The sequence below is a fragment of the Rhincodon typus genome, chromosome 13 (genome assembly GCF_021869965.1).
Source record: "Rhincodon typus isolate 14 chromosome 13, sRhiTyp1.1, whole genome shotgun sequence".
NCBI classification, from domain to species: domain Eukaryota; kingdom Metazoa; phylum Chordata; class Chondrichthyes; order Orectolobiformes; family Rhincodontidae; genus Rhincodon; species Rhincodon typus.
Genome location: NC_063344.1, coordinates 47224113 through 47241746, shown reverse-complemented (window position 1 = coordinate 47241746; position 17634 = coordinate 47224113). Strand labels below are relative to the sequence as shown.

Sequence of the window (17634 nt, the reverse complement as noted above, 5' to 3'; positions counted from 1 at the left end):
TTCATCAGCTCCTGGGATTACAAAGTTAACTAATCTGCACAATTCCAAGTGATCAGTTCTCACTTGTCAAATAGAGTTTAAAAACTTCCTGTTCACTTTTTTGGGGATTTTACATGTACATAGTATCCAACTGCATGCCATGCATTCCATCGTAGTAGAACTGCATCACTAGGGTAACTTGGAGAATAGAGAATAATCTTGTATTGTTTAAGACAAAAGATGGATGTTTTCAGATTTAATTAATACAACTGATGGAGGTTGAATACGAAAACATTGTAGAAATCTTCAATTTAAACTGGAATAAGCACAGAATCTCAGAATTGCAAATTTCAGAATTGTTTCAGCGTACACCTGATCTAAACGAAGATGCAGAGCACCTGCATAAATTATTTACTTTCATATTACTTCAGAACAAAAAGTTATCTTCCATTCACCATTTATATGCCAATAGTGAAGTATCTAAAATTAAATCAAAACATAAATGGTAAGACTGGTGTTCACTACTACATTATGCCACTGAACTATAATTTCTCTTTCAAACATGGTAGTTGAGTAACAATTTCTGGTAAACATTAGGGAAATCAGTTAGATTAGGTCAATCTAACCCAGTCAAAGTGCAGGTTCCTGTGTAAACTGGATAGCAGTAAGAGTAGATGAAATGTCAGCCAGATTTTCTGCAGCATTTACAAAATGAAGCACTGTCATTTTAATCTGAAAATCTACTCCTGTACCATGAACTTTTCCATATGCACATCTTTCAGTTTAAACTTCAGTTCACATCAAATTATATCTGCATAATAGCTTTTGTTTCAAAGACCTTCTCCATACTTACCTCTCTCTTCTCCAGACCAGAGTTGTTAATCACCTTATTGCCTGCAGCTAGGTCTCTTGAGGCACTGTGGTAATGTCCTTACTTGTGGGCCAGAAGCTTCAATTTCCACCATCCTCAAATCCTGAATGGTAACATGTCTGAACAGCTTGATGAAAATATCTATAGTCTGCAGCTTGTAAAGTCATTCTGCCCCCTAGTGGTATTTGATCCTCAATCTTGAAACACCAATCAGTCATTATTCCAAAAACTTCACTTGCACTTGGTGTATATTTGTTCTTGTTTTGTAACTGCAATATAGCTATTTGCATTGTTCAATTTCCACAAGATCAAAATGTTCAAGGTAGAGTTTCTCAAGATTTTATCAAATTTACATTTTGTGGAAAGGTCAAGACTGGACAGACCTCCTCCAGTTCCATTGCACCAAAGCATTTAGCTTTTATTCTTCAGCCTGGAATTCCATTGGACCTTTATAATATTTCTGTGTAATTATTACATTTATTTTCCAGTGATACCTTTAAAGGTAATCATACTGACTTGTACTTTGCTTCTAATTATTTCAAATCGCTTACCTTTCTTTTTTTAGAAAGACTGAAGAACTTATTTCTGATTTGTACTTAATCATGGTCTTTTTAATAGTCACTGTATTCTTTGATTACCTTGCATGAAAATGGTGAAGACTGTAAGAGAAATGCTGTTTGAGTAAATTGGAATCAGGCAGAATCTGAGGCAGAGTTTGCCAGAACTAATACAATTTTGTTGGAAGGGTGAGCCTCACTGAAATTGTCCTGACTTGATCCAATGTATTTACTGCATGCCATACAAATGAAATTTGGCAAGTCCAATTTGCAAACCTTATTTAAAACTTGTGTCAGATTTCAGACAGTATAGAAAAAAGTTTCAATCTAGCTCGCAGGTTGCTCAGTCGGTGAGACACGTTTGAATGTGATGAGGATTAGCCAGTCACAAGATAATTATTGGTCAGGCAGAATATATTAGTTCCTGAATGGACATTGAAATATTTCCATCTGCTGAAAGATGGAAGATGCATTGAGTGAATAGCACTACACACCAAACTATACTTATCTTTACTATTACCAAAGTTTGTCAGTTTGATGAGGAGGTGAACTGAATTATAGTTTAGTTGACAAAATGTCATGAAGCTGAAATATATGTGCTGGGTTCATCGTGACAGTTGTGCGAGGGAGGAAAAGAACTTGTGTTTTTATAGCTGTTCAAATTGTCAGTACATCCAAAAGTGCTCTTTTTGAAGGTGTAGTCACTGTTATAAGCTAATGTAGCATTCAGACTGGATAAAGCAAGATGCCACAAACATCAATGAAATAATTGACCAGATGATGGGTTGTTTGAGGAATATATGTTGATTTGACCTGAAGAAGCTTCCTGCTATCCTTTCAGTAGGAGCAGTGACCAATCAGAAAAAAAACAAAGGTTATAAATGTTGAAAATGGAGCAGAAAATTAATATATGCAAAATGAAGAGAGCATTAAATTTGCACTTCTTGGTTACTTTGAAATCACTATTTCCTTCTCCACCTGTATATTCATGCAAATTGCAAATTACGTTCAGATTTACTTTATGTTCATGCACTTACCATTCCAGCAACTTCCTTCACTTTCGAAATGTTCCGACTACATGTGTTCACATTAAGTATGGTATAGTATAAGTAAAATATAAATTATAATGTTAGGAACTTCTTTGTCAAAACTAAATTATTTTTCTCATCACAAGTGCATGGTAGGAGTGGGTATTACAATGGATTACAGTAGAAAGGCGACAGAGGGAAACCAGGGAATTACAGAGCAGTAAGCCTAACATCTGCTGTATGGGCATTGCTAAAGTCTGTAATTGAGGATAGGACGGTTGAACACTAGTGTATTTTCAGTTGATCAGAGAGGGCCAACAAGGATTTGTGGAAGATAGTTCATGTCTGACAAGCTTGGTTGATTTCCCTAACTAAAACAGGGAAATGTCTATGGACCTCCTGAGGGACCTTTTGATAAAGTCAATAAGAGATTATTGACTGAAATTAAAGGCCGTGGAATTGAAGACAAATTTTGGACCTTGATTGGAAATTGGCTGAGTGACAGAAGACAGAGTAATGATGATGGTCAGATTTTAATTGACAGTGTTTCTAGTGGTGTATGCATGATTTAAACACAGATCAGAAATCTGTTATAGACTTATGGCGTTTCAATTCCTTGGATAATGGGCAACCCACAATCCAGCAATAGGTCCCGAAGATGGCTGGTTTTGGACATCTTATCTGTAATGTAACAAAAGTTCTTAGAATGAATTTGCCCGACTTGCAGTTGTAAAAATATCAATATTTGCTTCCATTATTTAATTATTATTTATATTGCTATATGACTAAAAATGGAAAACTTTGTTTTTCAACAAAGTGCCTGTCTTTTTCAGTAAAATGCTATTCAAACCCTCAAAATATTATACTACCCTTTGCTATTTCACATTTTCTGTCTACAAATCTGCATGTTATTATTTGTGTGTAAAGGTTACAGTTGGTACTGAAGGTTCATGACCCTCAATATTTGCAGAAACGTTTCTGCAGATTTTTACTTTTGCATTTATTTTGTTGCCACTTATTTGTCAACAAATTAACGCTTGCTCAGTTCTCATAAAACAGAAGAACTGGCTTTGAAAAGATAAATAACAATTACGGTGCAAATCATCTGAATTGATGTCTGTACTTTTAAATCAGGTTTAAACGAAGAGTTGGTCCAGCTTCTACTTATTAGGGATGAGCTGCACATGGAACAAGATGCCATGCTGGTGGACATAGAAGACCTTACCAGGTTGGTGTTCGTTTGAACATGAGTAGTTTCCTTTCTCCTGTAGTAGTTTCAACTGGACAGCTCTGTACTTCCCCAGTGGATCATTTAGCATTTGGTGACATTTTGCACTCTCATTGCATTCCTATGTATTTTCCCTGAAACATTTTCATCCTCTTAAAAAGCAGAGATACTTTGGCTAACTGGAATTGTTAGAATTCTGACATGCAAGGTTAGCAGGGGACTTCTTTGCAAAGCTAGCTTGTGTATACTGAAACTAAAACAAAAAGTATGTGGGACATTTAAGCATAAAAGTTGAATAAAATGCAGAAGTCTTCCAAAATTTGTACATGATTTCCAGGAAATGTATAAGATATTGTTTTAAAACTCACCTGCAAAACCTGCTCACAATTAGTTCTTGTAATCTATTTACAAGTGTATTGATCTTTCCTGAGCCCAGGAGCCTGTGGGCTGTACAGGAAGTGCCTGACGGATTGGCTACCCTACTCTGTAGTTACCGTGCTTCTGTATATTGTGCAACAGCGTGTATGTGCACAATTTGATGAGGTCTCAACAAGCCATGGCAGCACATGACCCCATTTTCATCCTAACTTCTGCCATTTTAAATACAGATTGTTTTCCATGCTGCCTACCTAGCTGAATCTCTTCAGCAACCCCTAATTTGAAATATGTGTGCCTTTCTGAATCATTAATCCTTAACACTATTTAGTGTACAATTTGTCACCACTTTGGATATCTCAACCTCACTCAGGATCAACTCCATAGTCCTCTGCCTGACAAGAAAACATATTGTACAGGCACTCAAGATCATCCGTTGCTTAGTAACTTTGGCAGCTGACTATGCTGCACCACAGGCATATATGCTACATCATATCTCTGGCCTTTTCTTTCCTGTGTTGCTTGTCTATTAACACCCCAATCTGTTACTTCTCATCAAAAACTGATGTTATGAATGTGTCAACCCTACTCATCTGAAATATTCTAGCGATTGGTATGTCTGTGATTAACCTTCATTCCCAAATGCAGTCAACTTTACCCCTTGTGTTGTGTGTACAGTCCATTGTTAGCATCTTGATCACCATGGCCAGGTAAAGGTATAAAGTTAACATTGATGGTTTCAATGCAACACATTGGCTACATTTGTGGGAAATAGCTGATTGCATTGTCTTCGGATTTGAGAGTTCTGTTAAGCTGTATCAAACTATTGTAGCTACAAAACTGACTCGCTGAGCAAGTCATTTGTTGTCGAAGGAAGACATGAGACAGCTCATCTTTGATCATAAGGCCATAAAATCATTGATAGTAGGAACTGCAGATGCTGGAGAATCCGAGACAACAAGGTGCTTTGCTTTGCTTGGCCTGCTGTGTTCATCCAGCCCTGCACCTTGTTGCCATAAAATCATTGTCTTGATCCTGCTGTTTAAGAGTTTTATAATCATTATCAAGTAGCCCAAGGAATAATTTCCAGAAATATGTCCCTTAACCAAAAAGTGTAAAGACTATCAAGGATTCATGCATTCTTACTTTCTAGTTCTATGTTCATCCACTTTGAGGAGCAGTATCTCTGTGCATGTGATGAATGGAATTCAGGTTTTAAATTTTATAAGCATCAGAAGTTGAGAAACTGCACCTATCATTGTTCTTCAGACTGACAACTCTTCACCTTTCTCTCATTATTGTGATCAGCAAACAATTAAATTGCTCAGCTAAAGCTATCAATATCAGTTCTTTATTTCAAGTTTCAAATTAAAGTGGTTGAACTCCATATCCACGTCCCCATTACCTGAATTGTTGCTGATATGAGTATCTCTGCAATTTCATGTTCTTTCCTTCTTGCACCTTCTATACTATATTGGCTTGTCATTCTTGGAATTATGTTGTGCTGCACTTTTATTTTCTTGTTCACATCATTTCAACTGGAGAACTGTTTAAAAAAAAAAAAATCAGATTTGATGAATTGACTGTTTCAAAGTTTCAGTGCAGTGTAGTTCCTCAGCATCATAAGTATATACCTGTACCCAGTGGAGCAGAAACTAATTCGTATTAGTTTGACTCTTTATGTTCTCTGGAATTTAACATCACTGGCTACTAGCTTTTCCCCCATATGGTTCTTAAATACATGACTCTGAAGAATTTACCCTAACTGCACAATTTCTCGTTGTGTAATAGCTGACAATGTTAACTTCCCTGTTGTGTGAATTGGATGTTGTACATGACCTTGTTTGCTTTCTATTATCTTCCAAAAGGAAAACAGATTGGGCTCAATTTTAGAATGATGGGACTAGTGGTTGAATGACAAGTCTGTATTGTGGTGTTAAGCTTTAGCTTTGCAAAAATGGTGTATCTGCTTCTCCATTTATATGCTTTGTGTGAATGATTGAATCAACTCAAGGTTTACTCTGAATCCAACAAAACTGACTGGCCCAGATAACAAAGTGTGGAGCTGTGGAACACAGCAGGCCAGGCAGCATTAGAGGAACAGGAAAGCTGATGTTTCGAGTCGGGACCCTTCTTCAAAAACCCAGATCTTATCTATATTTTCAGAATTGTGTTTCTACAGTCTGTTAACCTGTAACTGATTCAGAAGTTGGTAATTGGACTTCTGATGTTCTTATAAAGATTGGCAAGAACTATCAATTCAGCCCAACTACTAGCTTCAGTGGATGTAAATCACTTGAAACTAACTCCCTTCTTTGAATTGAATACAATGAGACTGAATGGCTTTCTGCTGTCAGACAAGAAGATTGGCAACATGCACAGGCTGGCTTGCATGGCTTTGTTCAACATTCAACTCTCTCAGCCCTGACCGTAAATGTAAATGCAAAATCTATGAACCGAATTAAATTCTTTCTTCAAAGAAACACTTCAAAATGAACAAGATTACCAAAATGTGACATAATCTTGGGTAGATCTTTGACTTCTCCTTTTCCCTTTCTGCAGACATGCTGAAAGTCAGCAGAAGCACATGGCAGAGAAAACAACAGCCAAGTGAAACTGAGATGCCTCCAACAAGCCACAAGACCAGAGAGGAAAAAAAAGCTAGATTTTACTTTGCTTCTGTCGTTGTAAAATGCTGACGCTCAAGATGGTGCACTTCAAGAAAATCAGTGTTAGTCATTGGTACTGTTTGAAGCTTTATGTCCAGTGATTGGCCTATGCTTCTTTTATAATTTATTTTAATATGATTACATTTGTCACTGAGTTGTATCGGGCATTTCAGTAAAATGTTGGTAACTGATATGCAATTTAGTAAAACTGAAATGAGCAGAATTGGAAGATATATGAAGTAGTTAAGAGAAGCTAACTTCTTACTGCTTGGATTTTAGTTAAACAGTATTTTACCATGGACCTCTTTTTATTCTTCACAGATGGTAGTTTTAAACAAATGAACTTTATTTAAAGGTGCTATTAAAGTCAAAGAATACATGCCTGCCTTGTAGTGAAGTTGTAGCTATTGGTGATTAGGTCACTTAAATAAGTTTTCAACATTTTGTAAATGTTGATTACCTGACTCAACCATTTTAAAGTGTGTTAATATAATTTCAGTCAATTGGATTCAGAAATGTTATGTACAAATATGTAAAATAAAAATAAAATTTGTTTCCTATGATATATTTATAATGTGAAGCCATACTATTATGTTACATCTAAAATCCTAAGTTTGCTAATTGTAAAACAATTTAGGAAGTGAAATATCAAAACTTGTTTGCAAATACTTTAATATCAGCACTCAAGTGTGACTGACTGACTCAAAATAGGAGATCACATTTCTCTTTCAGCACCATTTCTTCGAGTTCTCTGCTCAGAGTTCACCACTGAGCATGAGAGAATTCACGAGACTGTTCAGAAAACAAGTCATAAAGTTCCATTCAATTATAACAAATTATGGAAAATGAGAGGGAATTTTGCTTTTTGTACTTGACAAGTTGGCAGTTTGTGAACTGTGGATCTACATTTTCAGAACATTAGAATGTATTTGCATATTTTAATTTGATTTTAATCATTCCACAGGAATGCAATTTTCAGAGCTGCTACCTGACTGTAGGGGTTTCACTGAATTTACATCTGAATCAATAATTTAAGTGCTACAACCAAGTCCAGAGGGGTAAATACATTCTTCTCTTCACTCCTGAGCTTGACATAACAGAATGTTTTTTTTTAAATTTTTCAATTCAGTATATATTTGAACATGGGTAAAGGTACGAAGGCCAAACCATACCGATCTCCTAAGTTACAAATAAAGAGCTTGTTTTATTTTTGAAACTCATGCAGTTAAAAGTGGAAACATTACTAAAAAGGTAAAATCCTTTCCAAATGCCATGACATGCACACAACACACACATTTATGATAGTATATAAGTAAACAGAACAAATTACAGGGTGGAGAAAAAAGGAATTAAAATTTAAGCCCAAGAGAAAAAAGGGTGGTCTTGAAATTGCAGTAGGTATTGTGACCAGTGTTAGCTAGTTATTCTTCTGGTGACAGTCCCTTTTAAAAGGAGAATTAATCAATTTCCAGAGTGGGTGTTATGGCACTTTCAAGTTGCCTTTTTTAAAAAAAATTCTATCTCTGATGTCTTCTACTTGAAACAAAACATTGGATCCAAGCTTGAAAAATTGCTAAAAGCACGAACTGCTGAGTTACTTTGTTCTGCAGGCCTTCTTGATATTATTGCCTTGTTTTATCAAACAATTTATATAGTTTTTTTTCCCCGGGTGGGGTTTCTGTGATGTGCTAGCTGGCATTTGGCATACATGAAGGTAATCCAAATTGACAGAGTAGCTTCAATCTCCCCTCGCCTGGCCTGTGAAGATTCCAAAAACAGAAGGGAGTCTTGTAAGGGGAATCTTCTGTATCTTTTACTATGTAATGTGCTTCAATGGATTCCCTTTATCTCTGACTTTCTGTGGAGGAGGTGGCAGTTGCTGATGTTTTTTTTTCCATATAATTCCATATAATTTTCCATATAATTTTTTCCGTATAATCCATATAATAACTTACGAATCAATGTCAAATATGGAATTTAATAGAGGAATTGCACAGACATGTCTTTTGCTAATCCACATCAGAGACTTTTAGAACTTGGGCTCCCGTGTATATCAGGTGATCTGCAGTTATTTTAATATTGTCCCAGTTCGTTAAAAGTTGTTTTCTTTCAAATTTGCAAGATCAGTAGTCCATATTTTTAAAACATAAAAAGATAAAGCTTTAAATTTTGATGTTGAACATTTTGAATAGTCTTGAACCTGCTTCTACGAAGTCTTGCAACTTGTCAGGGAATTTGTAGCTTACTCACCTTTCAGTAAACATTATACAAGTGTAATGTTCATGACTCATCAATGAATTGATTAATTGCTTTATTTAAGTATTTCAAAGTTGTTCAGTCACCTTTGATCAATACAGAACCTAAATCATTAATGCAACTTTTTTCCCCCCCAAGTTCTCTTCTGTTTGGCTAATGGTGCTGACCAATGAGTCTGGGCTACTCATATGTTGTCTTGCCAAGGGGACTATTCTCATGCATCAGTCTAACTGTAAGTGCCAACAAGCCATTCAGTTATGAGGCTATTAGCCATATTCCAGCCCTGCATTGAATCTCTTCGGTCAGTTTCCTACTAATGTCGAAAGCAGTTCTTAACAAAGTCACAAATGACATTCTATGGAATGTTCCCTTCTTGATCTGTCTGCAACATTTTACAAGATTCCCATCTCCTATCTCCGATCGTAATCACCATAATCTTGGTACCTTCAGTTTTCTGTGTCCTAAGCTTTGGAGTACCTCCGCTACAACTTTCTGCCTCTCCACCCCATTTTCTATCTTTAACACGCTCCTTAAAACCATCTCTTCGATCAAGCTTTCAGTCAGTTGACCCAATATCTCCTTATGTGTTTCGGTGTCACTCTTCGTTCATGCTCATGCTCACTAACTAAATATATATTGTTATTGTTCCCCAGTCCACTGGCAGAGTGACTATGGTACAAATCCGATTGTAACCCTGGTCACGACTGGTTAATTTCAAATAAGGTTTAACAATTGGGATAGTGGAAAAAAAAGAGCGAAGCTGATAATTTGAATTTGAAAAGTTTGGAAAGGACCTGGTTAAAAAGGTAGAATTAACTTTTCAGGTAAAGATCTGTCAAGAATTTATCGAGTCATGGAGTTGTACAGCACAGAAACAGATCTTTTGGTCCAACTTGTCCGTGCCAACCAGATGTCCCAAATTAATCTAGTTTCATTTGCCAGCATTTGGCCCATATCCCTCTCAAGCCCTCTTATTCATGTTCCTATCCAGATGCCTTTTAAATGTTGCAATTATACCAGTCTCCACCACTTCCTGTGACAGCTCATTCCATACATGCACACTGTCTCCGCATGAAAAAGTTGCCTTTTAGGTCCGTTTTATATCTTTTCCCTCTCACCTCTGACTTTGGACTCCCCTGCCCAAGGAAAAAGACCATTGCTGTTCACCCCATCCACGTACCTCATGATTTTATAAACCTCTATAAAGTCCTCCCTCAACCTCTGAGCTTCCAGGGAAAATAGCCCATCTATTCAACCTCTCCCTATCACTCAAACCCTCCAACCTTTGTCAATCTTTTCTGCACCCTTTTAAGTTTAACAACATCTTTTACACAGCAGGGAGACCAGAACTGAACACAGTATTCCAAAATTAGTCTAACCAATGACCTGCACAGCAGTAACATGACCTCCCAACCCCTTTACTCAGTGCATTGACCAATAAAGACAAATGTACCAAATGCTTTCTTCATTACCCTGTCTTCCTGTGACTCTACCTTCAAGGAACTATAAACTACACTCCAGTGTCTCTTTGTTGGGCAGCACTCCCCAGGACCCTACCATTAAATGTATAGGTCCTACCCTGATTGCCTTACCAAAATGCAACACCTCACATTTATGTAAATTAAACTCCCATCTGTCACTCCTCATCCCATCTGATTAAAGTCCCGTTGAACCACCAATTTTGGTGTCATCTGTAAACTTACTAACCATTCCTCCTATATTCACATCCAATAATTTATATAAATGACAAAAAGCAGTGGACCCAGCACCAATACTTGCAGCACACTGCTGGATACAGGCAACCAGTCCAAAAGACAACCTTTCACCGCCACCTTCTGCCTCCCAACCTCAAGCCAATTTTGTATCCAAATGGCTAGCTCTCCCTGGATTCCATGTGATCTAACCTTGTTAACCAGTCCACCATTCGGAAGTTTGTCAAGCGCCTTGCTGAAGTCCGTATAGAAAACATCCATCACTCTGCCTTCATCAATCTTTTTGTCACTTCTTCAAAAAACTCCATCAAGTTAGTACATTTTGGACATTTACTCAAATTTTGAAAATGCATGGGACATTCAGTTAAAACGGCACTGGAAGCTTAGCTATTGACAATATGATACGATTGCATGTCAAGTGTATTTTTTTCAACTGTTCCATATATGTATCCCCCATATTTAAGGTTCATGAGAAAGTTTGTCTCTTCCACCCTTAAGATGTGTGGATAGACCCAATTCTAAGAGATCATTTTTTTTCAGTTAGAACTGAATGATAATGTTCAATTAGAATTACAACATTCAAGAATATGGGATAAGTGCAGGAAATTGGGATTAGCACGCCTTTAGTGGTAGTTATTTTTGGTGCAGACTCGATGGGCCAAAAGGCCTTTTCTGTGCCCTATGACTGTATGACTAATAAGGGGTCCTACAGATATAATAGAGGGAATGTGTCCTTGATCAGAAATATTTTAAAAAGGATAAGCACCTCTCCGTTGTACAGTGCCTTAGCTATCAAATGCAAATCAATATTCTTTTGATCAAGCTGGAATTATTTTTGACAAAGATTTGTTTGTATTGTATATGAAAATAGACCAAATATGTGAACTGAGTTGGACAAGTGTTCAGCAAAACAATATTGACAGTTAAATCATTGCAGAACAGAATCTTGAACATTGTAACATTGTCCCTACAGACGAATCCAATGATTTTAAGCTGGAACAACTGGAAATATGAGATAATTATGATTCTGTGGAAAGTTGAGGGAATAAATAGCTGTCATATTAAACTTGTGCAAAAATATTATGGTTTAGATGTAATGAACATACGGCTGAGGTTCACAAAATGCACATCACTGATTTCATCTCGGTGAGACCTGGCATAGAACATAGAACATACAACATTACAGCGCAGTACAGGCCCTTCGGCCCTCGATGTTGCGCCAACCTGTGAAACCAATCTGAAGCCCATCTAACCTAAGCTATTCCATTATCATCCATATGTTTATCCAATGACCATTTAAATGCCCTTAAAGTGGGCGAGTCTACTATTTTTGCAGGCAGGGCATTCCACGTCCTTACTACTCTCTGAGTAAAGAACCTACCTCTGACATCTGTCCTATATCTATCACCCCTCAATTTAAAGCTATGTCCCCTCGTGCTAGCCATCACCATCCGAGGAAAAAGGCTCCCACTGTCCACCCTATCTAATCCTCTGATCATCTTGTATGTCTCTATCAAGTCACCTCTTAACCTTCTTCTCTCTAACGAAAACAGCCTCAAGACCCTCAGCCTTTCCTCATAAGACCTTCCCTCCATACCAGGCAACATCCTGGTAAATCTCCTCTGCACCCTTTCCAATGCTTCCACATCCTTCCTATAATGCGATGACCATAACTGTACGCAATACTCTAAGTGCGGCCGCACCAGAGTTTTGCACAGCTGCAACGTAACCTCATGGCTCCGAAACTCAATCCCTCTACCAATAAAACCTAACATACTGTACGCCTTCTTAACAACGCTATCAACCTGGGTGGCAACTTTCAGTGATCTATGCACATGGACACCGAGATCTTTCTGCTCATCCACACTACCAAGAATCTTACCATTAGCCCAGTACTCTGTATTCCTGTTACTCCTTCCAAAGTGAATCACGTCACACTTTTCCGCATTAAACTCCATTTGCCACCTCTCAGCCCAGCTCTGCAGCTTATCTATGTCCCTCTGTAACCTGCAACATCCTTCCGCACTATCCACAACTCCACCAACTTTGGTGTCAACCGCAAATTTACTAACCCATCCTTCTACGCCCTCATCCAGGTCATTTATAAAAATGACAAACAGCAGTGGCCCCAAAACAGATCCTTGAGGTACACCACTAGTAACTGAACTCCAGGATGAACATTTCCCATCAACCACCACCCTCTGTCTTCTTACAGCTAGCCAATTTCTGATCCAAACCGCTAAATCACCCTCAATCCCATGCCTCCGTATTTTCTGCAATAGCCTACCATGGGGAACCTTATCAAACGCTTTACTGAAATCCAAATACACCACATCAACCGCTTTGCCCTCATCCACCTGTTTGGTCACCTTCTCTAATAGTTCTTGCAGGAGAAAGGAGGAATATTTGAAATTAAATATCATTGTGCATGATTATTGAGGTGGAAAAATATGAAATATGACTACTTCCCAACCCATAGTTATTGTTGCTCATAAGGCAGTTGTAAGTGAAGCACCAATCCAAACTTTTGATTGGAATGGCATGACTGAAAGACACCCTACAGAATGTTCAGGTTTCACAATGGCTCAGATCACATGCTGATAATAGGATCTTGCAGCTTAATATTTGATGAGTTTTGTCAATTTTCATCCAACATCTTAGACATGTGTGGGTGTAAATTTCATCTTGGCCTTCTGTCAAGTAAGTTTACTCTCCATTATAGAATATCTACAGTGTGGAAGCTGGCAATTTGGCCTATCAAGTCCACACTGACCCTCTAAAAAATATCCCACACAGTCCCATTCCCCTACCCTATCCCTGTAACCCTGCATTTTTATCATGGCTAATCCACCTAGCCTGCACATCCATGGACACTATGGGGCAATTTAGCACAACCAATCCACCTGATCTTTACATCTGTCTGTGAGAGGAAACCGGAGCACTCGGAAGAAACCCATGCTGACACAGGGAGAATGTGCAAACTCCACACAGTCACCCAAGGGTGGAATGAAACCCAGTCCCTGGCACTGTGAGGCAGCAGTGCCAATCAGGATGCCACTGTGCCATCCATCTATTATAAAGAAAAAAAAAAGCCATGTCATTAATGAGTTTTGCAAAGCAACAAACTGGAAATATTAGAAACACCTTGTGACAGACATATAGTTAGAGAGATCATTCATGAAACCATGCAACTGAAACAGGAAATAAAACTATTGAAAGCAGAACAAGGATAGAACTAAATTATACCACAATTGCATTAACACTGAGCTAACTCTTTCACACCAATAGCTTAAAGACAATCATCTTTGCAAATGTAAGACAAACTCCTGTTTTTTTTTACTCATGCTGAAATAGCCATGGAAAAGCAGTTAATTCAGCATAAAGTCAGTGATGTAACCTATTACAAAAGATTCTTACATTTGACAGCCTTAGCCTATATTTATTGTCTTTATCTGATCCAATTTGTTATTACTCCACCTTTCACTTGGTCCCATTTGCACTTTGAATCCGGAAGAAAATGTTAACCGTTCTCGTTCCGAGTTTTAGTTGGTCAGATTAAGGTTGATTTTAATCTCATCTTCAGTGGACAAATTTACATTCATTTCTGTGTCAAATTGCACAGGTTAATGAAGTCCTCGGTGGCAGATCAAAGGAAACTCATAGTAGAATCTTTCCAGCCTGAATGATGTGGTAATGCTAAAAAGTTGGAGAAATCAATTAAGATGGCCAGTAAGGGACTTGCTGATGACAAGACTAAAAAGTTCCATTTTCTAATCAACTATAGAACAGTGAATCGAGATTCCTGCTAGTGAGTGGCAAGAGGACTTTGTATATATTAAGATCTCGTCATGACATATCTCGCCTCATTGATATGCACCCATCCATCAGATAGAAACTATCCCGATGTGACAGAGCAGTCACTGCACTTGAATTTGCTGTTTGATGCTCTGATCCTCCATTGTGGACACAAGTCATCTATATCTCAAGGTGCATTCCATGGGAAGTAACTGCATGCAGTCCCCCTTGTTTGCTGTAACTTCCAAGTCCCCTGTCAGCAAGGTCGGGGTGTCACTATCCCTCTTGACTGATGTCTGAGGCAATTGACAGGAGCTGTACAAGGCAGCCATGGACTACCAGCACTTTATTCGGTCTGTGGCTGGACTTTTAAAGATAGCAGCAGTGCCATGAATCTAGGGAGGTCCTGATAATGGCAATTACTTCTACCTGTGACAGGCAAGACACTGTAGGGACATCGTACAGGGGTAGTGCAGCAAATTTGGGGAAATAGTGTGAGGAAAACTCACCAGGCCTCAGAAACCATCTATGAAACTTTCCAAAAATGACAATTAGCTGAATTCTGGTAAGTTTCAGGCCTCTGATTCTAAAATATACGGAAATTTCAAATATATAATTGAGATTTATTGTAGGGAATTTCAACCCACCAAATGGGCAATTGTGGGCCAGTTTGGAAGAAAAAATGTGAGTAAATTTCAAATCTGCTTTCTGGCTTTAACAGAAATGGGACTGAGGTGTGGGATGCCAGCAGATAAAGAGAAACAAGGACTGTTTCATGGAACAGCTGAATGCTTTTAGTCAGTTCTCGGTCTTAAAATTTAAACTAATATCCCAATATTAATTTATTTATTTGAGATTTAACCAATAATCAACAAGAGACGGTCTAGCGTAGTAACTCAGAAAAACTTAATCAGGTTATAAATAATACCTACTAAAGCAGGGCAATTCTTTACAGGCATGTAACATTTCAAGATTGATTTGCTTTAGCTTTTATCAGAAAATTAAAGTAATCATTGTTTAATCTAATATAGTATTCTGCTTAAATATAGCCAATGCAGATCTTGGTACTGCAACATCGTTTGACTCTGGTGGTGTATTACAATGGCTGATTGTTCTGCTCCTACATACCTCTAAGGTATAACTTTGTCTCTTGCATCCATACTATTCCTGATCTTTCTGCTGCAATTGTTTTCTCAAGTTCTTCACCTCCTCTTATTTTTTTTCACAAACTCATCAGCCTTCTGAGCATGGTGTCATGTTCCATGAGCCAAAAGGCTTATTACCATTTTAGATTTTAACTTTATTTCATCCAAACATCTGCAGACTAACACAACACTCTGTTTAAATAAAACTGATCCTCTCTTCTCCAAACATTCTGACAGCTGTGTCTGGGCTTCTTTGCTAAACACATTGTTCAGCCTTACTGCGTACAGAGAAGAAGTAATTGATATCCATGCCAATAGTGTCTGAGTCACTGGCAGACTCTCAGTGATCCTACAACCTCTAGGCTTCCCCTTCTCATTGGCACTGTTGGCCAGGCAGATTCACTTTGTTAACATGCCAGGTATTCCTATTCAGTCTCAATCGCATAGGGGTCATCAATCTGTAAGTTTTAGGGGTTTTATGCTAATTTTAATTTGTTCAGTTGAAATTTTAAGCGATAAGACAACAGGTGACAGTCTACTACAGTAACTTAGGAAATTTTACTTGGGTAAAGTTATTAAAGGAAGGCAGTGATTTGACAGGTATACTACAGCTCTTGCTTCCTGAGTCAGCTTAGGGCAGAGGTCGACAGTCAGTCTCTGGTCTTTGTGCAATGCCTCTAGGGCCTTCCGCTTCCAATTAGACAGCAGGATAGCTTCACTTTCACATCTCTTGCATGTCTTCGTCGCGGAAAACTGCGGTTTATTAACTCTTTTCAAGCCGATACCCGCAGAATGATCAATTATGTTTATATTCCGATTGGCCCAGGCTAGGCAGGGCTTATTGCCAATTGGTTTAAGAAGCACATGATCAATCTGTACTTGGCTCTGAAGTGTGATGGACATTGACGCTATTTCCCACTCCCTGCTGATTGGTTCCTTAAGTTGACAATTATCCATTTGTCCATCCTCTTCATTGAGTTTGTTATAGAGTCATTGAGCATGGAAATAGACCCCTTGGTCCAGAACTGGTATTGTCACTTTATGACTTTTCAAGCTATGCCTTTGATATAACTCCACAGAGGCCAGAATAACGTCACCAAGTTGCCCTTTATTTACATGTGCATCTTACTTGACACTAGTTGGCTCCCTCAGAGCCTGCTCTCAGGGTGAACAGAACCTCTGACGCTCCTGTTTATATCTGTCAGCTAGGACTCCCTGATTAGACCAGATTAACAGCCCCAATCAGGGAACCCATATTCTATATGGCTGACCGCATTACAATCACTACATCCCTCCTGCTCTAAGTCCCGGGACGTAGGCCTGTTTTTTTCTGTAGCGTCTCCTGGGGCATTTTCACACCGGGTCTGGGCAGCCTGTACCAGACCATAGCATGCCTCTCATGCCCAGAATGTCTCCAAATAAGTTCATCCTTTTCTTCAGGCAGTAAAGGTGTCGAGGCTGCGACATCTGCCGCGTCTGTCTCAGATTCTGGGGTTTCTTCGATGTTACAAAGAAGGGGAGCACCCATGGGTTCCAACAGCCTTTCCTGCTGTTCTGAGAGACCGTGTGTGTTTGCATCTGCCCCAATCATGAGTGTGCAGCCACATGCTTGTTAAGGACTGCCTCACCTACCTGGAATTTTCAGCACCAACTTCATCTCCTGAAGTAAAGTGCCTCTCTCGCTTAGTAGAGTTATGTGTCTGGCATTGATGTTCCTGATGCCATTTCACCTTCACCCCCCAAGTTCCAGGAAGATCAGATTTAATCTGGTGTGTAGTCTTCTCCCCATTAGCAACTCTGCTGGAGCTATCCCCGTGGTTGCTTGAGGGGTGGTCCTATAATCAAACAGGAACAGGGACAATGTGGTATTGAGTGAAGCTGTAAGCTGTTTCTTTAAGCCTGCTTTCAAATATGGACTGCTCTTTCCACCAGAGATAGCAGGAACTGCAGATGCTGGAGAATCTGAGATAACAAGGTGTAGAGCTGGATGAACACAGCAGGCCAAGCAGCATCAGAGGA

At 38.6% G+C, this 17634-nt stretch overlaps 1 protein-coding gene across 1 annotated transcript in view; it reads left to right on the top strand.

Moving 5' to 3' along the window:
* Positions 1–7263, top strand: part of LOC109933925 (schwannomin-interacting protein 1) — a 36504-nt gene extending 29241 nt beyond the window's left edge. Inside the window, exons 4-5 of the mRNA XM_020532792.2 lie at positions 3570–3663; positions 6601–7263. Of these exons, the coding sequence (XP_020388381.2) occupies positions 3570–3663; positions 6601–6652 (146 nt within the window). The 3' untranslated portion in view covers positions 6653–7263. The remainder of the gene's footprint in view (positions 1–3569; positions 3664–6600) is intronic.
* Positions 7264–17634: the final 10371 nt, after the last annotated feature.